General features: G+C 44.2%; 1 protein-coding gene across 3 annotated transcripts in view; it reads left to right on the top strand.

Moving 5' to 3' along the window:
* Nucleotides 1-27,087, top strand: part of LOC112228970 (neuregulin 2a) — a 105,317-nt gene that overhangs the window by 22,584 nt on the left and 55,646 nt on the right. Inside the window, exon 1 of one of the 3 annotated variants that reach the window (XM_024394792.2) lies at nucleotides 20,080-20,365. The exons of the other annotated variants lie outside the window; for them this stretch is intronic. Coding sequence (XP_024250560.1) covers nucleotides 20,251-20,365 — 115 coding nt within the window. The 5' untranslated portion in view covers nucleotides 20,080-20,250. Of the gene's footprint in view, nucleotides 1-20,079; nucleotides 20,366-27,087 lie in introns of those variants that run through there. 3 annotated transcript variants of the gene reach the window in all.

Below are 27,087 nucleotides of genomic sequence, written 5' to 3'. Positions count from 1 at the left end.
TGGCAATTGACATCCTCCTTTTGAATATCTGTATTCTGTGGTCAAAGCGTAACTGTACACATCCAGACAAAAAAAAGGTTCACTGAATAAACGCTCATACCCACACACACAACTTTTAAGCACTCACGCATGCACCAGAACGCGCAGACAGACACACGCGCACGCACACACACACACACACACACACACACACACACACACACACACACACACACACACACACACTGTAGTTCTGACAGAGCACTGATAGAGGGGTCAGTGAATGTCCAGTGATTTGTCAGAAAGAGGTGAGGGTGCCTTCCTAACAGGGTAGGTGTGGCTTGGGCCGGCGGACCATCAAACCCCCAGAGGCAGATGGGTAGGCGAGGCTGGGGCGTAAACCTCTAGCCAGTGATGTCATCTGTGTCTTATCACTAGTTACAGTAAGGTGTAGCACCCTGTCACCAAGAAAATAGTAAACAAACAAACATTTGACCAACTGGGGACATTTTGTTAGTCCCCACAAGGTCAAATGCTATTTCTAGGGGGTTTAGGGTTAAGGTTAGAATTACTGTTAGGGTTAGAATTAGATTTTGGGTTAGGGTTAGTTTAAGGGTTAGTTTTAGGGTTAGGAGATAGGGTTAGGCTTTTAGGTTAAGGTTAGGGTAAGGGTACGGTTTAGTTGTTAAGGAAAATAGGATTTTGAATGGGATGAATTGTATGTCCGAACAAGGTTAGCTGCGCAAGAATCTGTGTCTCTGTGTGTGTTTGTGTGTGGATGCTCTGTTGCCCTGTTATTGCAGTAGCACGCCCTATTGGCTGCAGTGTTGCTATGCCCATCTCTTCTCTTACAGCCCAGTCTCTGTCACTAGACGAGTCAGCCGCTGGGCCATAAGAGGGAGACATGTCTTCATCAATCAATCCACCATTAGATCAATCAATTAATAGATAAATCAGTCCATTTTCATTTATTATAGAGCCATTTCCAGGAGATGGAGAGGGCTAGTGGTATGATGTAGTTATAAAGACTGAACTGACAGATGGAAGATGAGATGGAGGCAGAGAGCCGAGTGAGCCAAGAGACTAAAGAGCTGAAATCTCATTTTCTTGCTGGCCTTGAAAGTGGAGCATGCCCAGTGCTGGTGTTCTCTCCTCTCCCCCACTCAGAGATGGTGCTGCTGCAGTGTTTCCCAGCAGGCTCAGCACAGCACAGCCCAGCCAAGGCTCCCCCTCTCCTTCATGAACAGCTGTGTTATGAAGTGGTGCAGTTGTCAGACTACAACCGCCCTATAGTTCTCTCTCTCTTTCCCTTCCTCTCTCCTTCCCTGTCCCTGTATCTCTCTCATACACATTCTCTCTCCGCTCTCCATTCTGCTGGTTTCTCCCACACTCGCTCCCTTCCTTCTCTCTAGCCTCTCTGAGTGTGGTTTCCATGGTGACAGCTGTGTGCTGCGGAAACGTCAAAGAGCCGAATTCACCCAGGAACGTTTCCTAATTAAACACTTAAATAATCTCTCCTTCTCTAGCTCGCTTGCTCTTTCTCTCTCACGTTCCTTCTCTCTTTCTCACTCCCTCTTTGCTCATCTCTCTCGCTCTCTCTTTCTGTCTCTCTTGCTCTCCCACTCTCTCACTCACTCTTTACCTCTCTCCTAAAGCACACTTTTTGCTCCACTCACTAAATGGCCATGCTAGATTGGAATCCATTCACCAGTTTGCAGCATAATAAATGAAGGAGTCAATTTGGTCTGGGTTGTCTTTCCGTCTCTCTCATGTCAGCTGTTGCTCAGCAGCTCAGAATCTGAGGTGACCTTGGTGAAACTGACCTTGGGAGAAATAGCCCTTTCCTTTCCTGAGGCCTCCAGATGTCAGTCACATTGATTTGTGTTGTGTGTGTGTGTCTCCCCTGCAGGGCTGCTTTGCCAGCATTCTGACAGACAGCAGCTCTTCTTTTTCAACCTGGTCTCAGAGCATTTCGTATTATTCTGGATGTAAATCCGCAACAATCCATTTAGCATGATATGTTACGTTTCGTATAAATATCTGTCAATTTAAACTAGAGAGATCTGGGGTTTTTTGTGCACTGGATGCATCTCAATCCACCACATCCGCCCATGTCACCCTTCCGCATCTGCGGTGAAAAGTTTGTCAGACCATAAGACATCCCGAAAATCCGACTTCTCACAAAATCGTCGGTAAAATCCGAATGGTTTGGCCATAAAAACTATTATGACCCCTCTATGGAAAGATGAGACTCTCATGATGGTGTTCCATTTTGCTCTACGACTCGGTACCGCGGATCTGCCAACTTCTGTCTGGAGCGTCCGAAGAGTTTGTGCTACACATTAATATGACCCCTCTGTGCAAAGGTGAGACTCTCACGACTACCAATAATCACTCTGTGTGACCCTGATTTAGCCCACTGCAGTAAACGTTTAAAGTAACCATGTGTCTTATGTAACCATACCAAACATAACATATCATATTAACTTGAGCGTCCCGGATTTACATTTACTATGTTATGTCTAGCCTATGAGACCAGGCTACCTCTCCCCACCTCATTCAAACTCACTGTGTCAGTCACAGCTGCACAGATACAGGGACACCATCCGCATTCCCCAGACTGTCAGGGACGTAGAGATATATGTCCCGTGTCAGTCTAAGGCCTGAATTTCAAAAGGCTGATCCAGGTTGTAGAATGGTAATTACATAGTTACCTGCCTGTGTAGTTCGGTGGTTCAACAAGACCATGTCTCAGTGTGTGCTCATCTCAGCAAGTAGATAAATATAATGTTCCAAGGTGGCTAAGCAGCAGCTAAGACTGTTTTGTCTGATAACGAGACTGTTTGCTTGTCAACCCTGTGTCTTACACTGCTTTACTTGATCCTTGACATACTCCCGCTCTATCTTTTTACATTCTTCCCACCCCCTACCTCTCTTTGCGGTGTTCTCTCCCCACTGCTGCCCTTTGCTTCCCCTCTCAAATTCAAGTCAACAGACAAGTGTTAAAAAGCAGGGACTCGTCCCCATTCTGCACCCCCCACAACCCCCACACACTTTGCTTGCAGAAAAGCAGACAGATGTAAACAATGTGAGGGGTGTTTTTAAACCATTACGTCTTGAAAGGTAAACCCTGGTGCTTGTGAAAGGGTACAAGGTGCTGATGAGCGGCGTGCTGTCTGTGTGACGATGTGCAGGTATAGGAAAGAGGGGCTCTGAATGGAGGGGTGCTCCGCAGCTTCATCATACAAGACAGCTATCTGGTCTGATCTGAGAGCAGGCTGCAGGAGGGGCTGTGGGGATGGGTGTTGGGGCTGGATGTTGGCCCAGGATGCCGTCAGAGATGGTTGGGGTCTGTGCAGGGTTTATGAGCAGGACATCCAGGGAATCCAAGCCAAAACTTTTTGGGGTTCAAGCCAAATTATTTCTATTTATTTCTATTTACCCCCCCACCCCCCTCTCTCGGCCCCACCACCAGAGCCTGATCCCAGGACTGCCCCGAGGCTTGACGGTTGAGAAACAACAGATGCTTCCTAATGGAGTAGAAAAGAGGGTCAGAGTATTCTGTGTGTGCCTGTGTTTTTTTCATGTTTAGGGGGTGGATCAGTTTTAATATTGCAGATAGATTGTGGGTTCTATTAATATAATTGTCTGCATTATTTCCAATCACCCATATATATATTTCAAATATATATTTTTCCTTCTTTATTAATGTACCCTTAATCCTACCACCCCTCCCCTAATTGGGGTAAAATAATTGACAACTATATTTAGGCTTGTACTTCCAGCTTATACATACTATATACATTTTACGGACACTGTATATTTACATGAGTTATTTTTTTAAATTTGTTTTTAGGCCCAACCTTCAGCTACCCTCAGCCCTTCCCATCTTCATTTGAAAACCAGGTTCTGAACCTTTCTATTCTCATAGTTTCTACAGATTGTAAATAAAAGATGCATATTTTTACAAAAAGTATTATTATATTACTGATCAATGGACTGTGTCTTTTCAAGTCAACCAGCAGTGCTGTTTGCAGAGTTAGCTCCAGGTAAATGTTACAATTCTTCAGCCATTTCTGAACCTGCGACCAAAAACAACCTACATAATGGGCAGTACCAAAACAACACATCTAATGGTTCTGTCTCGTTGCAGCAAAATATGTATCCCACATTTGTAGTTGTATCCCCAAAATGAAATTTTTGCACATTTATAAAAAATAAAAAACACAAATGTCTTATTTACATAAGTATTCAGACCCTTTACTAGGAGACTCGAAAATTGAGCTCAGGTGCATCCTGTTTCCATTGATCATCCTTGAGATGTTTCTACAACTTGGAGTCCACCTGTCATCCTTGAGATGTTTCTACAACTTGGAGTCCACCTGTGGTAAATTCAATTGATTGGACATGATTTGGAAAGGCACGCACCTGTCTATATCAGGTCTTACAGTTGACAGTGCATGTCAGAACAAAAACCAAGCCATGAGGTCGAAGGAATTGTCCGTAGAGCTTCGAGACAGGATTGTGTCGAGGCATGGATCTGGGAAAGGGTACCAAAACATTTCTCCAGCCTTGAAGGTCCCCAAAAACACAGTGGCCTCCATCATTCTTAAATGGAAAAAGACTCTTCCTAGATCTGACTGCCCGGCCAAACTGATCAATCAGGGGAGAAGGGCCTTGGTGAGGTAGGTGACCAAGAATCGGATGGTCACTCTGACAGATCTCCAGAGTTCCTCTGTGGAGATGGGAGAACCATCTCTGCAGCACTCCACCAATCAGGCCATTATGGTAGAGTGGCCAGACGGAAACCACTCCTCAGTAAAAGCCACATGACAGTCCGCTTGTAGTTTGCCAGAAGGCACCTAAAGACTCTCAGACTATGAGAAACAAGATTCTTTGATCTGATGAAACCAAGATTGAACTCTTTAGCCTGAATGCCAAGCATCACGTCTGGAGGAAACCTGGCACCATCCCTAAGGTGAAGCATGGTGGTGGCATCATCATGCTGTGGGGACGTTTTTCAGCGGCAGGGACTGGGAGACTAGTCAGGATCGACGGAAAGATGAACGGAACAGTGTACAGAAAGATCCTTGATTAAAACCTGCTCCAGGGCACTCAGTACCTCATACTGGGCGAAGGTTAACCTTCCAACAGGACAACGACCCCAAGCTCACAGCCAAGACAATGCAGGAGTGGCTTCGGGACAAGTCTCTGAATGTCCTTGAGTGTCCCAGCCGGACTCAGAACTTGAACCCAATTGAACATCTCTGGAGAGAAAATAGCAGTGCAGCGACGCTCCCCATCCAACCTGACAGAGCTTGAGAGGATCTGCAGAGAAGAATGGGAGAAACTCCCCAAATACAGGTGTTCCAAGCTTGTAGTGTCATACCCAAGAAGACTCCAGGCTGAAATTGCTGCCAAAGGTGCTTCAACAAAGTACTGAGTAAAGGGTCTGAATACTTAAGTCAATGTGATATTTCAGTTTACAATTTTTATACATTTGCACACATTTCTAAAAACCTGTTTTTGATTTGTCATTATGGGGTATTGTGTGTATATTGACAGAGGGAAAAAAAATATTTAATCAACTTTAGAATTAGGCTGTAACGTAACAAAATGTGGAAAAAGTAAAGGGGTCTGAAAACTTTCTGAATGCACTGTATTTTTGTAAACCTAACTCCACCAGTCGTATTTATGATATTATTAGCAAATATGACATTTAAAAAAAAAAAAAATTATGTTTTAAATTACATTTGAACCATAATATGTGTTGTAATATTTGTGTTTTCTGGTGGATTAAACTGAAATTGCTACCAGCTTTCCATAGTTTATTTTAAAGATAGCGATATTCCGGAGATTTTTTCATTTTCAAATAACCGAAAGTGAGAAGTTTTAATCTGAATAAAGGGAAAAAGGCCATTTTTGAACATGGGGTGAGCCATTACTAACCTGCTGTAAAAACCAGTTTGGATTTAAGTACACATTCTGTATGACTGAAGACTTTATTGAGAGGTTCAATGCTTTAATATCTATTAATTTCAGCCCTCCGAATTCATATTCGTTATATAAATAGGCCCGTTTAATTTTGTCTGGCTTTCCATTCCAAATAAAGTGAATATCTTTTGCTTATATACTTTTAAAAAACAAGTTCGGTGTAGGCAATTAATCAGGGTGTTTGTTACAGAAATAGACATGGATTTACCTTTCCATGGAAGCAAGATCTTATCTATTTTTGCAAATTTTCTATTAAAATATATTTTGGTGAGATCTTTTCCTTCTTTCTGGATATGAATACCAAGTATGTCCACTTCACCATCAGACCATTATTGGTAAACTACACAGTAATGTAAAAGTGGTATTTTTTTTTTAGCGATCAAATGCGTAATATGGTACACTTATCATAATTATTATAGTGCCTGTGTGTGTCCCTGCTGCAGGGCCGGTTCCAGGCATAAACAACATTAGAGCTCTAGCTGGCCCCCAAACTTGGTTGTGCATCGGCAATGTTTCTCTTATGTCAGTCACTGACAGTCACTCAATTAGCCATGTCAGCTAACAATCTTTAGATTTTTTTAAACTTTATTTTACTAGGCAAGTCAGTTAAGAAGAAATTCTTATTTTCAATGACGGCCTAGGAACAGTGGGTTAACTGCCTGTTCAGGGGCAGAACGACAGATTTGTACCTTGTCAGCTCAGGGATTCAAACTTGCAACCTTTCGGTTACTAGTCCAAAGCTCTAACCACTAGGCTACCCTGCCGCCCCAGATTAGTAAGATGACGCCGATAGACACGGCCACTCTGTTTCTGGCTCCTTAAGCAACTTTGCAGTATTTTTGTGTGTGTGTGTGTGTTATTTCTCACGTTATCAGCTCAGAACATTTCTTGCATCATTACATACAGCCAGAAATAACTTTCAGATTTCACGGCGGCGGTAACTCACCAGCATTTCGACCAGAAATACGACTTTCCTGAATTGGATCTTTTGTTCGTACCCCACCAAGGTGATTGAACTTATCTAAGACGCAATCTTTAGATTTTTTTTTAAAGACGCCACCAGGAGAGGAGAGCTATTTGGAGTTGACTTTTTGTCTACCGCTTCCGAGTATATTACTCACTAATGTTCAGTCCCTGGACAATAAAGTAGACAAGCTCAGGGCGAGGATCTCCTTCCAGAGAAACATCAGGGACTGTAACATTCTGTTACACGGAATCATATCTCTCTACAGATATACTGTCCCCGTCCATACACCCAGCTTGATTCTCAGTACATCGCGCAGATAGGAATAAAGAACCCTCCAGGAAGAAGAAAGGCAGAGGTATAAATGCAGCCTCAGTTTACATGATTAACGACTCATTGTGGTAACGTACAGGAACTCAAGTTATTTTGTTCACCCGACCTAGAATACCTCACAATCAAATATCGACCGCATTACATCCGGAGAGAATTCTCTTTTGTCATCGTCACAACCTTGTATATTTCCCCTCAAGCCGATACCATGACGGCTCTCAAGGAACTACACTGGGCTTTGTGCAAACTGGAAACTGAGGCTGCATTTATTGTAGCTGGGGACTTGAAAAAAGGGGGAAAAAACTACCGAAGTTCTGTCAACACATTGCCTGTAGTAGTGGCAGTTCAAAAACTCTTGACCATTGTTACTCACTTTGGCAAATCAGATCACGACTCCATTCTGCTCCTCCCTTCCTATAGGCAGAAACTCAAACAGGGAGTACTCGTGCTAAGGTCTATTCAATGCTGGTCTGACCAATCAGAATGTTATGGACATATTCGATCTCTCCCTCCCTTTACCTAAGGTAAATTAACTAAATGACTATTGCCCCGTATCAATAACTTCTGTCATCATGAAGTAATTGGAGAGGCTAGTTAAGGATCATATCACCTTCACCTTACCTGATACCCTAGACCCACTGCAATTTGCATATAGCCCCAATATATCCACGGATGATCCAATCGCCATCGCACTGCCCTATCCCACCTGGACAAGAGGAATACCTATGTAAGAATGCTGTTCATTGACTACAGCTCAGCCTTTAACACCATGGTACCCTCCAAGCTCATCATGAAGCTTGGGGCCCTGGGTCTGAACCCCGCCCTGTGCAACCGGGTCCTGGACTTCCTGACAGGCTGCCACCAGGTGCTGACGGTAGGCAACAACACCTCCACTACACTTGTCCTCAAAACAGGGGCCCAACAAGGGTACGTGCTAAGCTCCCTCCTGTACTCCCTGTTCACCTATGACTGCATGGACAGGGAGTACAGCCTCCAACTCGATCAACAAATTTTCAGACGACATAAAAGTGGTAGGCCTGATTACCAACAATGACGAGACAGCCTACAGAGAGGTGAGGGCCCTGGCAGAGTGGTGCCAGGAAAATAACCTCTCCCTCAACGTCAACAAAATAAAGGAGCTGATCATGGACTTCAGAAGACAGCAGAGGGAGCACGCCCCTATTCACATCGACACGGCCGAAGTGGAGAAATTGAATAGCTTAAAGTTATTCAGCATACACATCACTGGCAATCTGAAATGGTCCACCCACACAGGCATAACAGCGCCTCTTCAACCTCAGGAGGCTGAAGAAATGTGGCTTGGCCCCCAAGACTCTCAATTGTGCATCTGTAAAAGTTTGTGAGAGCATCCTGTCGGGCTGGTACAGCAACTGCCCAACGCATCAACGGAGGCACACTGCCTGCCCTCCAGGACATCTACAGTGCCTGGTGTCACAGGAAGGCCAAGAAGATCATCAAGGACCTCAGCCCGAGCCATCATCCAGAAGGAAAGGTCAAAACAGGTGCATCAAAGCTGGGATCGAGAGACTGAAAAACAGCTTCTATCTCATGGTTATCAGACTGTTAAATAGGCATTACTACCCGGCCTCCACCCAGTACCCTGCTCTGAACTTAAGTCATGGTCACTAGCTGGCTACCACTCAGTTACTCAACCCTTCACCTTAGAAGCTGCTGTCCTATGTACATAGACATGGAACACTGGTCACTTTAATAATGTTTACATACTGTTTACTTATTTCATATGTATACACTGTACTCTAGTCAAGGCCATTCTATTCAATCCTATCCTATTGCTGTAGATATACTATTATATCATACGTATTCTTCAGATAGACAATATATTCTATCCACATACTGTTCATAATGTCTATACATCCCATCACATACACTATATATACAAAAGTATGTGGACACCCCTTCAAATTAGTGGATTCGGCTATTTCAGCCACACCTGTTGCTGACAGGTGTATAAAATATAGAGCACACAGCCATGCGATCTCCATAGACAGACATTGGCAACAGAATGGTCCTATTGAAGTGACTTTCAATGTGGCACCATCATAGGATGCCACCTTTCCAACAAGTCCGTTTGTCAAATTTCTGCCCTGCCAGAGCTGCTGGTCAACTGTAAGTGCTGTTATTGTGAAGTGGAAACGTCTAGGAGAAACAACGGCTCAACATTTAAATTACATTAAAATCTAACAGATTCCCAGAGCAACCCACAGGAGCAACCAGGGTGCCCAAGGGCACGTCGACAGATCTCCCACCAAGTCAAAGCGGGGACCCGAACCAAGTAGTGGTAAGCCACACAGAACGTGACTGCCGAGTGCTGAAGCATATAGTGCGTAATAATCATCTGTCTTTGGTTGCAACACTCACTCCCAAGTTCTAAACTGCCTCTGGAAGCAACGTCAGCACAAGAACTGTTCGTCGGGAGCTTCATGAAATGGGTTTCCATGACAGAGCAGCGGCACACAAGCCTAAGATCACCAAGCGCAATGCCAAGCGTCGGCAGGAGTAGTGTAAAGCTTGCCGCCATTAGAGTCTGGAGCAGTGGAAACGTGTTCTCTGGAGTGATGAATCATGCTTCACCATCTGGCAGTCTGACGGACAAATCTGAGTTTGGCGGATGCCAGGAGAACGCTACCTGCCCGAATGCATAGTGCCAACTGTAAAGTTTGGTGGAGGAGGAACAATGGTCTGGGGTTGTTTTTCACGGTTCAGGCTAGGCCCCAGTGAAGAGAAATCTTAACGCTACAGCATATAATGACATTATAGATGATTCTGTGCTTCCAACATTGTGGCAACAGTTTTGGGAAGGCCCTTTCCTGTTTCATCATGACAATGCCCCCGTGCACAAAGCGTGATCCATACAGAAATGGTTTGCTGAGATCGGTGTGGAAGAAGGTGACTGGCCTGCACAGAGCCCTGACCTCAACCCCATCAAACACTTTTGGGCGATGAATTGGAAGGCCGACTGCAAGCCAGGCTTAATGGATCAAAATCTCACTTAGGTTCCCAAAAGGCTAGTGTGTGTGTGCAAGACAGAGAAACCTAGCTGCGTATAGTATCTGTCTTTCTTTCCTTTCTACTTAGTAGATCCAGGATCAGTCAGTGACTGGGTCACTGTCTTTGTGAGCTGGACTGACATGAACTGATTTGTCCCGCCCTGATCTGTTTCACCTGTCCTTGTGATTGTATCCACCCCCTCCAGGTGTCGCTTATTTTCTCTAGTGTATTTTTTCTGTCTCTCTGTGCCAGTTTGTCTTGTATGTTCAAGTCAACCAGCATGGTGTCCCGTGCGCTTGCTTTTCTATTCTCTTTTACTAGTCCTCCCGATTTTGACCTTTGCCTGTTTTTCTGGACTCCATCCCCGCCTGCCTGACCATTCTGCCTGCCCTGACCTCGAGCCTGCCTGCCATCTGGTACCTCTGGAACTCTGAACAGGTTTTGACCTTTTGCCTGTCCACGACCATTCTCTTGCCTACCCCTTTTTGGATTGTTATTAAACATCTTGGACTGTAACCATCTGCCTCCTGTGTTTGTATCTGTGTCTGTAGAGTCTCAGATAAAGATTTAATACTGCAGGTCTCTCCATAGTAGTCTGCAGCTGTGTGTGTGCGCGCGTGTGAATGTGATCATACATCAGTGGTGGCTGGTGGGAGGAGCTATAGGAGGATGGGTTCATGGTATTGGCTGGAATGGAATCAATGGAACTGTATTAAACACAAACATATGGAAACCACATCTTTGACATCTTTGCCATTACAATGAGCTGTCCTCCTATAGCTCCTCCCACCAGCCTCCACTGTCAAACATAGCCGCGTTTTCTTGTTTGTAAACAGGATGAAGAGTAGGCGCCCTCAAAGTGAGGTTGGTACACCCACAACATCCCCAGGCTAGTACACACTCCCAGGCACATGCCCACACACATGGATAAGTGCAGCCATTTTAGGCAGGATGGACTGCTCTTATCCCTTATTTAATCTTCCATCCATTTTCTTGGTGGTGGCCCTGCCTGAAAACAAGAGTTAATGAGGAGCAGAGAGGAAAAGGTTGGGGGCCATGTGCACAGAGCTCATCAATGTACACACATGTTATTCTTCCTCTCCTTCAATTTCACAACACAGGATTTTCATGTCATGGCAGAAACACAGTGGGGAGGAAAACAGTGACATTTTTAGTCCTGTAGCATATTTGTTTTCCTTCTATTTTTGTAAAGATGGCTGAGACATGTCCTTCACAAAGAACACACTGCACTTACAACACAGATTGTTTAATTAAACCCACCCTCTTGCCTGAGTCATTTTATTATCAGGTACTTCCTTCTAATGTACCTGCATTACTGTTACATTAGTATTGTTACATTATACACTGACACTCTGTGAGGCACACACACAGATACAGATACACATACACACAGACACTAGTGCCAGAGAGGACAGCAGAGGCACGGTAACGAGTCTCATCTTGCTCAACAGAGTGGGAGGAAGGGGGAGGAGAGATGGGGGGGAGTAGGAGGGGAGAGGGGGTGAGGAGGAAGAGGGAAGGGGTTGATTCGTGACACACCGAAGCCCTTCAAGTCCTGCTTGCTCTGTCATCCCCGCTGACAGATTAGATCACCATGTAGAAACTGTAAGAGAGGAGGAGGAGAGGGAGATGTAAACAGAGGGAGCGATGTTAAGTGTGGGGTAAAGAGAGAGAGAGAGAGAGAGAGAGAGAGAGAGAGGGACTGGACCAAGTTGGCATTGGGCACCTGGGCTCTATTTGGTGTTTGAAGTTCCCTGGGTTGAGATTTGCGGTGAGCGGGCTGACTTGTTGGGACATGACGAACGCCCCCCCCCCCGTGAGGGGCCTGATGCCAAACCAGAAGATGAGTCATGCTGAGTTTAACTTAGGCCAGTTTCATTGGATGTTCTAGTCTGTTGGTTACAGGGTAGCCCTAACGTTGTCAATGTACAATACTTCCACAGACCAGGTGGAACGGGGGCAACTGCTGGGCGAGTGTCTTGAGCGACCTCCAGAGTTAACGTTCGAGACAAGTTTGCGAGTTTTCATTATAGTAAAACGGTCTATTCTCTAAATTTTTTTTTCGATGTCTCTCGAGAATCTCCTTCCAATCTCATCAATGTAAAACCTCGCTTAGTAATGGGTGGTTCGCTTTCGATTATTTGTTTCGATAGCTTGCGTTCGTTAGAAGCTTGAAGAACCAATCACACGTCTATCGGAGAGAGACAGGACCAGTGGCGAATGAGGTGATCCCCTCCCCTCATTATAAGGAGCCACTCACCCACCATCTGATCATTCTCACCTATGTTCTTCACGAAAAGTACTACTCTAAGGGACAGATCGAAATTTACAGAATGGTTACCTGGAGGAAAATGGGGGAGGTTTTTTCATGCTTTTTTAATTTCAGTCAAGGGGAGGGTCTAGTATTTTTTTTAAATCTAGTCCAGGGGAGGGTCACGTAATTTGTCATTGATGACATTTCAATAGTTTTTTAAAAATTAGTTGCTTATCAGGCTATATATCGGTGTGTGCACGATGCCGCCCGTCACCTCTGATTCTCCGCTGGGCACGCAATATCAATTGCACCTATAGGCTATTTAGTGTGGTGTCAATCAAATGATCTACCCGCTATAGGCTATGAAGTGTATGCTCGGAAAAGCCCAGAGCAAAGTTATATTTCTAAGATAGCTGGGATGGTGTAAATACAACTAGGCTGCATTACACACCACAATCGATATTCCAACCCTGAGCCCGGTCTGCTCTGCTTTGACAGCTTGCTACTACTATCATAGATTTTTTATTCAAAACAATATGTTTCCATGCCCATTATGTATTTATCAGAATTACCGACCTCACAATAAGCCAGATTTGAGGAATTTACATTGTGGTGCTGAAACTTGAAATCAATCGGAAATGAACAGCTCATGGTGCTGAAAGTAGGCAAATTTGTCTGTAAATTCAACAATCCGCCATGCACTCTTTTTAAATAGCCTTCCACCAGGCCAATGAAGGTCTGTTAAGTTAAAAACCAAGACTCCAATTGAGGGGTTATGAGAGGGTCTGCCATAGACCTACCTCTTCTTCAAGAAAATGTCAAAAAAGCACAGGCCTACCCCTTGTTAGCTTAAGATGTTGGAGATAAATATAATGGATCCCATAATATAAATCGATCTATAACAGCGCTTTGGTCCATGATGCTTTATGCTAGAAACAAGCTGTAAAATACCCAGGAAAGACGTGACTCCGATGCATATGGGATATCATTGTTTTGTTTCTTTGACATTCAAAGGCTGACTTTGCTAGGGACGTAATCTAATTCTGTCACTATCAATTGATTTAAGCTATTAACTTTCTGTACATTAGAAGATTTTGTCGTTGTTGTTGTTGCTTAAACGCTCACTGTCTAGGGTGGAAGAGTAGGCCTAACTTTTGAAAGTACCATGTTCAGATTCCTAATGACGCCTCAGATTTGATTATTTGCAAACAGGGACAGTTTCATTGCAAACAAGACACACTGATTTGGCATTGTAGAAATATGATAAGATGAACACATAGGCCTATCTCTCTGTCCATGCTTAGCATGTAATTCTGGTCATTTGTGTGGTATTACATTTTTTTACGTAGAATTACGTAGAATTGCATGAAATGTTTATAACAGGATATTTTTTCCTCGGACCTGCAAATACCATGCTAGATTCATGCTTTTACTATGAAGGAGATCTTTCCAACCCTACCCTTGTCCATTGTGGTCTGTGAACCCACAACCTTCTGGCCTGCAGCTCTGTGTGCTATAAAAAAAAAATCACGTTTTGATATGTAATAACAGGACGAAGAACAGTTTCTAAAACTGCATATCTAAGGCTCTGGTCTATCCAAGAAGTAAGGGTAAATGGTAGACATGTTCTCTGCTATCCACTTTGTTTTAATTATTGTTTTGGATATAGAGGGTCACTAGTTGTTTTTCAAGTGTTCAGGGAGGGTTTAGATCCAAAATATTTTGCTGAATGGAGGGCCATCCATTTTCATTTCAGATATGTCCGATTTTTCTCTCTCCATGTAACCCTTATTATATATAACCTAAGCTCTCCTCAGCACGACTTGATCTGTTTTCCTGTTCAGTTATTCGCAGCCGCCGTACGCAGGTTTTTCAGCTCTCATCTTCTGTGATGGGTGACTATCGAAAGGATAGTTTTTGCTTCGGGTAAGTTAGTTTTTTTCCTGTTTTTTCTTCCCTTTGTCTCCTGTGGTAGCTAGCGTCACACGGCTTGATACTGAAACTTGGCTAGCTTAGCTGCATGGCTTAGGGAACCTGGGTAGCTCACCACCGGAAAGGGTAGAATTATTAGCGCTCTCTCTCATTAACTCAGCCCACGCCCCGCCATAACACATTGACTAGACCAACTGCCCTAGCTTCACTGCTTATTGCAAAACTAACAAAGTGCTAGCTTCCTCCGGCTAACATTGTGCTTACTAGCTAGGCTATTACCCAGTGTTGTGGAGTAATGAACTACATGTAATTCAACTAGTAATTTAAGTACATTCTGCAGTAGCTTGGTAGTAGTTGAACTAGATTCATATTTAAATAAGGTTTTCAGTAGTTCATGACTTTTTGCCATGTTGCAGTCCATCTAACTACTGGAACTACACACTACTTTGTTTTGCAAAAATCTAATAAAATATGGGTGCACTAATTTCCTTTCTTTTTTGGCTTCAAACGTGTCTATAATTCTCACTTGAAACCTAGCTGTTGTGTTGAATAGGCTAAAATACACATTCTGTTAACATTTGACCCCAGTGATCTGTTTGTGCAATTTGAAGTATATGACAGTTCAGACCGCCATACGGTTATTTTTCACAAAGTATTTCGGATGCAGTGAGCAATTTTTTCAAAGTAACTTTAGTTCAGTGAACTATAGTTTTTAAAAGGACGCTTTAGTGTAGCTGAACTTCTTCCATTGTAAAATAAATGGTATCTTGGTAAACTATATTTTCAGAGTAGCTTTTCCCAACACTGGTCCTACCAAATCAAAGTAATGGGAATACTTGCACACTGAGAAAGCACATGTTTCATCTCCCTCACTAAAGCAGTTAGTTGTAGTGTGTGCGTGTGTAAACAGGAACTTGGTGAGAGGACGGTGTAACGTCATTCTTCCTCCTCTTCTGAGGAGGAGTAGCGAGAAGGATATGAGGACCAATGCGCAGCGTGGTAAGTGTCCATAACGTTTATTTTAAAGACATAAACTGAACACTACAAAACAATAAACGTGAAACGAACTAAACCGAAACAGTACCGTGTGGCAACAAACACTCACACGGAAACAAACACCCACAACCCAAAAGTGAAACCCAGGCTACCTAAGTATGATTCTCAATCAGGGATAACGATTGACAGCTGCCTCTGATTGAGAACCATACTAAGCCAAACTCAAAACCCCAACATAGAAAAACACACAGACTGCCCACCCAACTCACGCCCTGACCAACTAAAACAAAGACAAAACAAAGGAACTAAGGTCAGAACGTGACAGACGGAAACAATTAGAATCTGGGGCGGGGATTTAAAAATATATAAATATATATATATATATTTTTTTACATTTCTTCAACAGAGGGAATAATCATCAGAGATATTCATTTTGATCTATAACCGTAATAGGAAGGGAATGATAGCAAACGTAACAACTAATTTCTTTGATCAGTAACTGTAATACTGTTCCAATTGGAGTAACACAAACTGTTATATTACTTGTTTCTGCAAAACGCGTTACCCCCAACACTGGCCATGAGGCACCAAATAAGCTAGCTCATGCCTGTCAAGGCGAATTCGCAGCAGGCGCTACTAGGTTACAGGACTTATTCCACTAATTAGGGATGTAGGAAGGGTAACAGTGGCTTGACCACGGCCCAACCTTGACTCCCTGATTTCAATGTACTATGGCCATTGAGGCAGGTACTCAAACCCCCTCACTCTTGTTGCTGGCACCCGCCGATGCTGGGATGCCGGCTGCTACTGGCTCTCCCATCTACGGTGGAATTGCCAGCCTACTCTCTTGTGTAATACATTTAACGTTCACTCGTTTCGTTGGCTAAACTAACCGGTTATGCCTCACCTTGCTACGGTCAAAAGAGACTCCTAGACTGAGAAAGGATGCTACCCGTACGGCTTTCTTTGGGTAACACTGTGCCCTCACAACCCTGAGAATCAAGGCACTGAGAGAGTCTCCACCAACATAGACAGTTACCTGCTTAGCTCCCCATCCTGGGAGCAAGCAGTAAGAGACATTGCTTCCCTTGTAACCCCCCCTCTCCAAGCTGGGGTTCAATATCAATCAGGGGGTGAAAAAAGATAATATATAGGCATAATGCTGGATTCTCTCTCGCCATTCGACACTCTTAGATTAACTCATTGGGTCGTTTCGACAGTGCCTCTCCCTTTCCACAGGGGGCGCTCGGTCACCATTTCAGTAGTACCTCTTGCCCCACTGAGGTTGAGAAAATTCCAGTACTGGGTGTCTGCCCAACGTATGTCTACACGGCATCACCACAATGGTCAGATAAAGGTATCCTCTGCATGTCTCTTGGCTCTCCGTCACTGGACGAGCCCCTCAATCTTTGTTTCTGGCACCCCTAGGGGTAGTGGCAAGAGGAAGGTGGTGATAACAGACATGCCACTCACAGGCTGGGGCGCCGTTGACGAGGGGAATGCAATAAACGCTGCATTGCTCACATAAAATGACCTAAAATTTCTGGCAGTGTTTCTTTCACTGAAACACTTTCTACCCTCCCTTTGGAATTGTCATGACTTGACCAGAACAGACAATACGACTGTGGTGGCTTACATCAACCACCAGGGTGGCACTTGGTCTCTGTGCTTACAGACTATCCATCAGGATTATTCAGTGGAGTAGGGCACACATACTGTCCCTACTCGCAACGCATGTCCCGGGAGTACTAAATGTAGGAGCAGACTTATTATCCAGGGAGAATCCCCTTTAAAAGGAATGGAGACTCCATCCCTAAGTGGTGAAACAGATCTGGAAGAACAGCCAAGCATCCGTAGATCTCTTTCATCACAAGAAAATGCGCACTACCCATTGTTCTTTGCGCTAGCTTTACTCCCCACTTTAGCCAGTGTGAGGGAAGAAGGCTCATCCCTCATCTTGGTAACCCCTCGATGACCAGGCAAGCTCCGGATAGCAGAGATCATTTTTTTCTGCTGTATGACGAGCCCTGGCATCTCCTGTGACCCAAGCGACCAGAGAGATTTTCCACCCTCACTCAGGAACCATGGCCCTCTGGGCCTGGCCTGTGAGAAGTTAAATCTGGATGTGACAGGCCTAGCGCTCGGAGTCATTGAGACTGAGCACTACACATTCACTATATGGAAACAAGTGGTGTGTCTTTGAGAAGTGGTGTGACCAAAAACAGATCATTCCTTACCAATGTTCTGTATCAGAGGTTTTCTACAGGACCTTATTGACTGAGGGAAGGCTTTCCCACTGTTAAAGACATGCTTCGGTTCTCTGGCGACTAAGAAAGCATTTTTTTGAGCCTCCCGCTTTGGGCTGGATGTTTCCATGTGTAGTTCAGACATACATAATCTATGAGAAGAATTACAGTCCCCTAGCAATTCGAGTTCTAGCCAATGAGCTTCAGCCGCTCGCAATTGAGTGACAGCTGGCGAGAGGCCTACCCAGCATTATCCTATGAAGTTGCAAGGAGGGCCCAAAGGCTCAATGGACACAGCAGAGGGAGAGAGAGCAATGGCACCGTGCACATATCTGCATATACTGGATGTGACGTACTATGCAATGTTCAAGGACCACTTTTGGCTCGTGAGTGAGATAACAGATCTACTGACTAAAAAGTATACAGAGGTACCGGAGAAGCTCTTTAAGGTCCATCTAATCACCATCTTGGCCTGTATTATATACTCTGAACGTCGCGTACGTTCAGTTCCGAAGCCTACAGTCCCATATTTCACAGGAGCCTTTTGAGCCACTGGAAATCATGAAGATGAAACATCTCTCCATTTAAACCGCTTTATTACAAAACGAGTGAATGAGCTACATGCACCGTCAGTTCACCATTTGTGCCTGCACGCTGCGATACGGGAGTTGGCTCTATACTTCATGTGAGATATTGAAATGAATAATTGAAAGAGAACTTAATCCCTGTTTTTTTAATCCCTGTTCTCCTCATGAGTGAGATATCTCACTGCATACCCTTACTCGCAAAAGTGTGCGGAAGTTCGGCCTGCTCGAGAATGAACAGAGGGCGGGCGAGTGGCTCTTTTTAATGAGGGGAGGGGCTCACCTCATTCGTCACTCGACCTGTCTGTCTCTGACAGACATGTGTGAGTGGTTCTTCAAGCTTCTGAGATCAGAAAACGTTTATTTGTCAGGCTATTGGATTTAATTACATCAATATATCAGCAGTAATTTACACTGTATGATTGCTGTGCAGTGTTGCTGGATGTGTAAGACAGAGTGCATGTGTGTGTGTGTGATTGTGAGAGAGAGATAGAGCTCGCTCCTCAGGTTGGTGATGACGATGCGCCGGCAGAGAGAGACGCGACCACAGACATGCTGGGGCTTGCTAGCACGGCAGGGGTAGGAGGACACAGGGAGGAGAAAGGGAGAGGCAGAAAGGGGCCAGAGAATGCGAGAGAGAGAGAGAGAGAGAGGAGGGAAAAGGGGAGAGGGAGAGGTGTGGAGAGGAAATGGATGATTGTGTGTAAGGAGCATATGCATATGTCATGCATTGTGACGTTTCTAGTTTTCTTTGTTTTCAATGCATATCCTCTTGTTAGGTTTCAGTGTTTATTACCTAAATCAGAACCACATTGTGTGAGTTTGGGGAGCATGTAGAGACCCCCTAACCAACATGCACAGGGGGAAGACCCAATGGGTGGTCAGCATGGGGGAGGGGTTAACTGGCCCCTCTCCAGGGGTGCAAGGGTCAGTCATAAAGACCAGATATGCTCCAAGCTAGAGGTATCTGGGGCTGGGGCTGGGGGAGGCTACAGGTGGCCTGCTATATGGGCCATCACCTCTGCTCTGTGGTCTCTGTGAATCCCAAACCACCCCCAGACCCCTATCAACTCGCTCCGAGGGCCCTCTGTTGTCACTTGTTCCTGATGAAACTCGAGGGTGACTTCCTGACAGTGGCGAGAGGATCAATAAAACCATCAAGTTCGGGACACACCGGTGATTTGAATGATGCAATTCATGTTCCGCTTTTAAATAATAAAACAAGCATGACGTTCAAATAAACAAATCCCATGCCATCTTATACACGTGTCAAATGACGAAATCAGACATAAACAAATGCACGTGGCATATCATTAGGCACGCCTCTGCATATTTTTTTTGTTGTTGTTGCGCAAACTCAATAATGTGGTGCCTTATGAAGCCGATGTGAGTTGCTCTGAAGCCGACAGCGTTGCTGGCATGGTCGAAGTGGCTAACATAGGGTCTAGATTGCCCCTACGCGTGTGAACATGCAAGTGTAGGGCAGAGGGGCGAGAGTGGAAGGGGTTGATTTGGGATTGGACCTCTCAGGTCTCCGCTCCAGCATGAGGGCCTAGAAGAGGCTGTGTTTATCGGATAGTTCTAGGCAGGGAACAGTTAATTGCCTATACAGCAATGAGAAATGCCTCCCTGCTCACCCCTTAGGTCTCTCTCACTACCCTCCCCTTTCTCTCCTTAGCGCGGTCTCCTAACTTCTCTCTCCCCCTCTTCAGTCGTCTCTTTCATTCTCTCTCTCTCTCTCTCTCTCTTTGCTTTGCTGTGAGTAGGTGTTTCCCTACTGTGGGTGATTGGTGCAAGTCTATATAGGAGGGGAGACGCTCTGACAAGCTTAGAGTCTAGCGTAACACGCTCCTCACAGGACTACCTGTTTTTGTCAGTGATTTTTTTTTCCTGAGAGGATTTACACTTTCAACTGACAGCATGTCGGAGGGCAGGAAGAAGGAGAGGAAAGGGAAAAAGAGTGGGGGGAAAAGGGCACGGAAAGAGGAGAGAGAGCGCAAAGAGAAAGAGGAGATCGAATTGGATCCAACAACAGGTAAAAATGACTCGATGGAGAGGACATTTGGAGGTGTGTGTGTGTGTGGTGGAATGGTGGGAGACTGCAGGGCCTGTGAAAGAATGTATCACCTTGTCTTCTCATAGCTTGCCACATGGAAGTGTTTCCTAATGTGGGCAGCATACATGCAGGGGCACATCTGTTGGTGTGGTCGAATGTGCCTTTGGCGTGAGAGCCCAAATCAAAGCCCTCAATGAGCTGGGGACCTCACTGCGCACACCACGGTAACACCACTGCAACACACAGCTGGTTTGGGAACATCTTGACAGCGGCCGCAGCGCTTAACAATTGTTTTCTTCACATTTCACTTTCGCAAACGTGTCTCATACAGCAGCCTGAAACTATTGCTTCGTTTAGTTTTCCCATGTCCTCAAGGGAGTGGGAAAACACGGTTTCCGAAGCAAAACATTTCGCTCACACGGTGTATAGTGAGGTACAGTATTACACAGTAACCCTATTCCTCACAGTGTACAGTAAACATGGACCAACAGAACACGCCCAGGGCCGTCCACCGTCTCTCAGCTTTAGTTCCTAGCGGCAGTGTTTCCCTTGTCAAGTGGTTCTCTCATTTCTCGCAGGAAAACCCTCTGCCATTTGAATTGCACTGCAGCTGCTGTCCTCTGAGTCACAAACGCAGCAATGTGCTCTCTCACTGGTTGCTGCTGCAAGCCGCAACACGCCCCTGCAGTTTGACACACGGTTAGCAGGTAATGCCTGCCCCAATCTCAGTCCTACTCCACTTAAACTATGTCCCGCACAAAAGGAATGATTCAACATTCTCTTTAGATACCACATTAGAGGTCTTCTCCGGTCCAAGAAGTTGGATCCGGACCTAAACAGACCAGAGGACAATCAGATCCAGAACCGAAAAGACCAGAACTTTACTTTTTACATTTTTTAAAAGTGGGACCTGACACGAATGGACCCGAGAACAATCAGACCTGGACCCGATGACAACCAGACTTAGACCCGACCCTAACAGGTCCCGATTGGACAGGAGTGAAATAATGTTCAATAATGTTAATCAGCCAAGTTGCTCTTCTGGTTTACACATAGGTATTTATATGTTGGCTAGGCCTTCTATAATTCAATAAATTCACCTTATTAGCGTAAAATAAATATGCAGAGCTGTGGTCAGGGCCATTCGGGTCTATCAACTGTAGTTACATAGACCCGAGACCCGATTTCCATCAAACAGGACCTGACCTGGGTTTGAGAGACAATTTGGACCCAGACCTGTCAGGTCTTGGATATTTGGGTCCACACACAGTCTCACGTGGCAGGTTTAACCATGAATTAAATACTGGACTGGTGGGAGCATTTTTTTTTTATACCTCTGTATCATAGTGGGAGGTTTTCAGCCAAAGCTAAAGCGTGTGAACCCTCTCTAGGGGCTATGAAAGAGGGCCTGCGTCCCTCAGTCTGCCTTCACTAGGGTGTCTGAAATGCCAGGCCCCCAGAGAGACACTCAATCAGAGACCTTTGAAATCGCAGAAATATCAGGTCACACAGACAAGGCACTGTATTGTATTGTCTTTCGCTACCCCCACCCACCCAGTCACTCACCCACCCAGGCCCGTACTTAGGTTTCTCCCTCTGGATTCCCCTGGCAGCAGTCACACCACCATGGCTGAGCGCTCACAGCCTTGTCCCCTGTAAAACTGGGCGCTGGAGCTTCCATTCCTCTACTCTTTTAATGTGCTGATTATTCCATTGTTTCCTAATCTGTTTCTCAGATCTTGGTTATTAACCAACGTCTCATAGAATACTAAATCTTCTTGACATGAAATTTGCCTGAAAGCTGTTAAACACAATTAAGAGAAGGGCCATACTTTTGTTTGTAGTTAGTTATGAGAGAGAGGGGGGCACAATCAGGTCCAGAATTTAGCTGACACGCCTGGTGCCCAAATTGATGACATATCAAATTGATGACATATGTCGCGCAGCGATAGTCGAGGGGAGACGAACGGATTTGGTTCAGTCAGTCGTCCTGATGAGCCCTTCCCAGCTAGCCAGTGTGTCATTGTAGCTAGAAACTTCTGTTAGACATTTTTTTGAATTTCTTTGGAGTGTTCAGAATCATTCCGTTTCTATCAGAGTAATTATTATATTTTACGGAAATGTAGACGTTAATGACTTAGTTGTACAAATCACTAGCCTACAATAAATGTGCTTTAGCTGTCTCTCTGGCCTGATATTGGCGACACTATCCTAGCTACTTTCCTCTCCTTGCTGCGGCAAGCGGGAGTGAAGGACACCGTGCCCTGTGTTGTGTTCCCAGCTTGCAGCGCAAACTCTCCCCATTGAGCAGTGTAGACTGTATCACGGTGACATCCAGATGGTTACTACCAATATTACACGATATTTCCCATGCAGGCTGCTATCCTACTCTAAAGAAAATGAACAAATTGGCCACGTTAGATACCGCCTGCGACATGTAATAGCCCGGTGGGATGCAACTCACGTCAGCAAAGATCCTCCCAACACCGTTGCACTGGTCATTAACACCGGCTTGTTACTTCAGCTAATTGGCATGTCACCGTGACATCCAGATGGTGACCAATACTACAAGTTACTTCTCCCTCGCCCTTCAAAATGAACACAACTTTCTTTTCCAAGTTTTAACCAGGGCCATGCTGTTGTTGGTGCGAGCTAGCCAGCCCAGCATATAAACTAGCTAGCTGGGAAGGGCTCATCAGGATGACTGACCATTCGTCTCCACACTCGACTCTCATTGCGCGACATACATCATCAATTTGGGCACCAGGCATGTCCGTATGTCCTCTCCCTTACCTGCAGGCAGCTTTCCTTTAATCTGTCATCCTCACCTGGTGTTATGTGGACTCCATGACACTATCCTTTTTTTCAAAGACAGTAGATTTAACTAACTATGGCTGATTGACCCGTGTACTGTATAACGCCAAGTTATCACTACTGATGCTCTATTCATTCCTCGTGTTATTCATTCTCTGATTTTCTCTCTGCATTGTTAGGAATGAGTAGGGGAGAACCAGGACAAAAGTAAGAGTTTTAGTTTTTTTCCTAATTACTCAAGAGATCGATAGAGCTTGAGACAACATATTTTATGACAAACAACTCTGTTGTTAGTAAATGTCATTTCAATTCTATAGTGATAGACCAGAGAACAGAACGACCGCAATCTTACTTTTGTACCTGCGTTAGGGCGGCCTTAACTTCATGTTTCTAGTTTGTAATGCTCTTTGCTTAAAACAAATGTAATTTTATTATTTTTTTCAACTTTTATTTAACTAGGCAAGTCATGTACTATCAGCCATAATTGAATGTTTCTGTCTATTTGAATAATTAGTGCTATAGGTTTGAAATGTATGAAAACGAACCATGCGTCAACATCGCAATGTTGCTCAAACCACAATATTTTGCCTTACAACATTAATCAAACTAAAATGGATCACACTATATTAAACCATTTTCTCATCTCACTTTAAATGGGGACGTAGTGGGAGATGTTTTCCACCATTTTTAATGACTATTCATGCTTAGCCCTACCAATCTTGATAGAATAAACGTCTTTATTCTCTTCCCAACGGCAAACTCATCTTGCTTACCACATTTCCATGGCTTGACATAACGTAATTGACTAGCAGAATCCAAAAAATATTTTTAACCACTAACCTGTCGATAAAAGCTTCTGAGAATCTGATCCACCAAGTCGATTGATTAAGACATCATTTTAATGAGGTCATGTTTAATTTTGTAACATTCGGTCCTTTGTTGATATTTGCGAATGTAACAGTATAACTTTAGACCGTCCCCTCGCCCATACCCGGGCGCAAACCAGGGACCCTCTGCACACATCAACAACAGTCACCCACGAAGCATCGTTACCCATCCCTCCACAAAAGCCACGGCCCTTGCAGAGCAAGGGGAACCACTACTTCAAGGTCTCAGAGCAAGTGACGTCACTGATTGTAACGCTATTTAGCGCGTACCCCCGCTAACTAAGCTAGCCGTTTCACATCCGTTACACTAACATAAAAGCAATATGAACTAGATACAGTGGCCAGTGCTTAAACATTGACTTTATTTTATTCCAGGTCATCAGTTTACATTGTCTTACTTTTGTCTCTCCTGTAACTTCTTCCAGGCTAACACCTAAGACCTAGCACCTAGCTAGCATGATACTTTAAACCTATGCTGTCATTTAGTCACTAGATAGGGTAAGAACATGCATACGTTTGGAACCTTGAACGACTAAACGCAACTTTACAACTGAAGATCACTTCACGTCATTTTTTATATATATTTTTTTACGTCCATCGCTCAAAATCAAATTTTGCGAGACATGGTCAGACTGGGCTGTTTCTTTGCAGAGAGCTCGTCCTCCACCTTAGGAAAGTGCTGACTTTACTACGTCGTTCTAGCTTCTGTGTTATCTGAGAAAATGCCCATCTTACTTTCACCCCGTGTTACTTTCATACGGCTCTGCCCTAAGCATTTCACTGTTAGCCTGTTGTTTACGAAGCATGTGACAAGGAACATTTGATTTTATTTCTTCTGCTAATTTAAAATTGCCCTTAGGTAAACACAGTTCCTCATTTCCCAGGTCCATTATGAAACTGCTGGGGTTTTTGTTCTCTCCGTTTGATGGGTCAGTCAGCCTGTTGTTTTACTGCATAATAACAATTATTATTATTACAGCCCATTTATCTGTGTGCGTGTGGTGTTCCTGTCTTATCTCTCTGGTCACCAGTCAGACAATGTGACTATTGACTCAGAGAGGAGCGTGGTGTTATAGTGAACCTGATGATAATCTGCAGTGCTTTGTCTGGAGGGGGGGAAAAAACATTACAACAGCACCTCAAAGAGCCTGCGACTCCATTTGAAGACTCTTAGGGGAGGGAAAACGATTATCTTAAGCTTCCAAGTAGCACACTGTTTCTTCAGTTTGTGCCACCTCACTTTTCGTATCTGTTGTACCTGTACTGCCTGTGACTCTACATTTCTTCTACACACAGCTGTAGTTTATCCAAGTCTTCCTGCTTCATGCTGTATGGCTTTGGGGTGTTTGACTCACTTTTTTTTCTTTTTTTCCCCTGAAAATGTTCAGGCAGTTTTATCTGCTTTATGTTGACATGAAAGAGAACAGAAGGCCACACATGGAATGTATGTACTTTTTCAGCCATTTGAAGTCTTTCTGTCCAATGTTGGTGGATCATTTTACCCAGTTTTAATGTCACTCCTGAAGCACTATGATCAATGATCATGAGTGTGTACTTTTAACACAGCCGAGATTTACTTCAAAGTGCATTTCAAGAAGACGGATGGACAGATGCTCAGCTATGTAGAATGAATAAAAATGGATCATTTATGAGCGTTAGTGGAAATGTGGTCATCGTTTGTGCTGAAAGGGTAATCCTACTCATTCTCATCTTTCGACAAGGGACTTATTTTAATTAGGTAAGTTAGGGGTGTTGTAAAGATTTCCAAATAATGACATTAACATACTGCTCTCGCATTCTTAGCAAAATAAAGTATGACTCCCCGAGGAGGTCTCAAACCCAGGCCACCAGCACCAATGACTAATGCCCTAACCACTGTCCCAATAAGGGTTATCGCTAAGATTTGTGCTTATTAGGCCAGTATAGGCCCTGTCCAGACACAAACCCTAAGCCCTTCTTCCCGGGCACTTGTGTAGATCTGAAATAACTGGATAGGTGTAAGCAGTAGGGGGAATGCACTTTCTCAGCTCTGGTAAAAGTAGTCAAGAATGTATTTATTTATTCAGGAGTAACATTAACTCAAAATTATATGCCCCCACCAACATTAGACAACTATACAAAAAGTCCTAAAATTGCAGAAATAAGTCAATCAAATCAATGATGAGAGAATAGTCAGAACCTGACACAGACATGATGGTTTAGCAGAAAAATAGGAATGCTGTGAACCAAGAGGTTGTGAGTTCAAATCCCAGGAGAGGACATAATTACAGTTGACTAATAATTACTGTATATAAATGAACATGTGCATTGTAGTCATGTGTGTCAAATATGTAAATTGAAAACACTGCATTCTGTGTGTCCCTAACCTTGCCAACAAAGAGCTGTGAATGGCTCAGTGGTTCACCAATCACAGCCTTGATGGGCTCTGCCACAGTAACAAGGAGTGATGTGTAATGAAACAATATATTTTTTTGGGGGGGGAAACGTTTCTTTGGGACCATCAGGTGACGTCATGACGACAGATGCACAGGAATGTTCTTGCAACGTTCCCATGGAATGTTTCTAGAACATTAATATCTTATATTTTGAGAACATGGCAACCGTGTTTCATTTGACATTAATGAAAGGGTCTCATGGAAACAGTCCTTGCGCATCACTGGAACATTTCTCTGAAAACGTTAGGTACTGACCTAATGAGACTCTAAAGTTATGGGAACGTTTGTTGTTAGCTGGTAGCAAGGGCAGACCTCTGTATCGGTACCGGAACATTCTGTCGTACTGACTGACTCCCAGAGCCTGGGAATATGGCTTACTAGGCTTTCCTCAGGCTATGTGCTGCTCTGAATTGGGTAGTAGAAGCGGATATATGTAAATCAAGCACAGTATTCTCCTCTAGACTGTTTTCTATACAAGTCTCGATTTTAACATTAATTTCCTCAATGCTCATCCTTTACAAAATGTGCTGAACCAGACCTAATGAGAAGAGCAGGGTACAAGGAG

The sequence above is a fragment of the Oncorhynchus tshawytscha genome, linkage group LG30, assembly GCF_018296145.1.
Source record: "Oncorhynchus tshawytscha isolate Ot180627B linkage group LG30, Otsh_v2.0, whole genome shotgun sequence".
NCBI classification, from domain to species: domain Eukaryota; kingdom Metazoa; phylum Chordata; class Actinopteri; order Salmoniformes; family Salmonidae; genus Oncorhynchus; species Oncorhynchus tshawytscha.
This window is presented reverse-complemented; position numbering and strand designations above follow the sequence as displayed.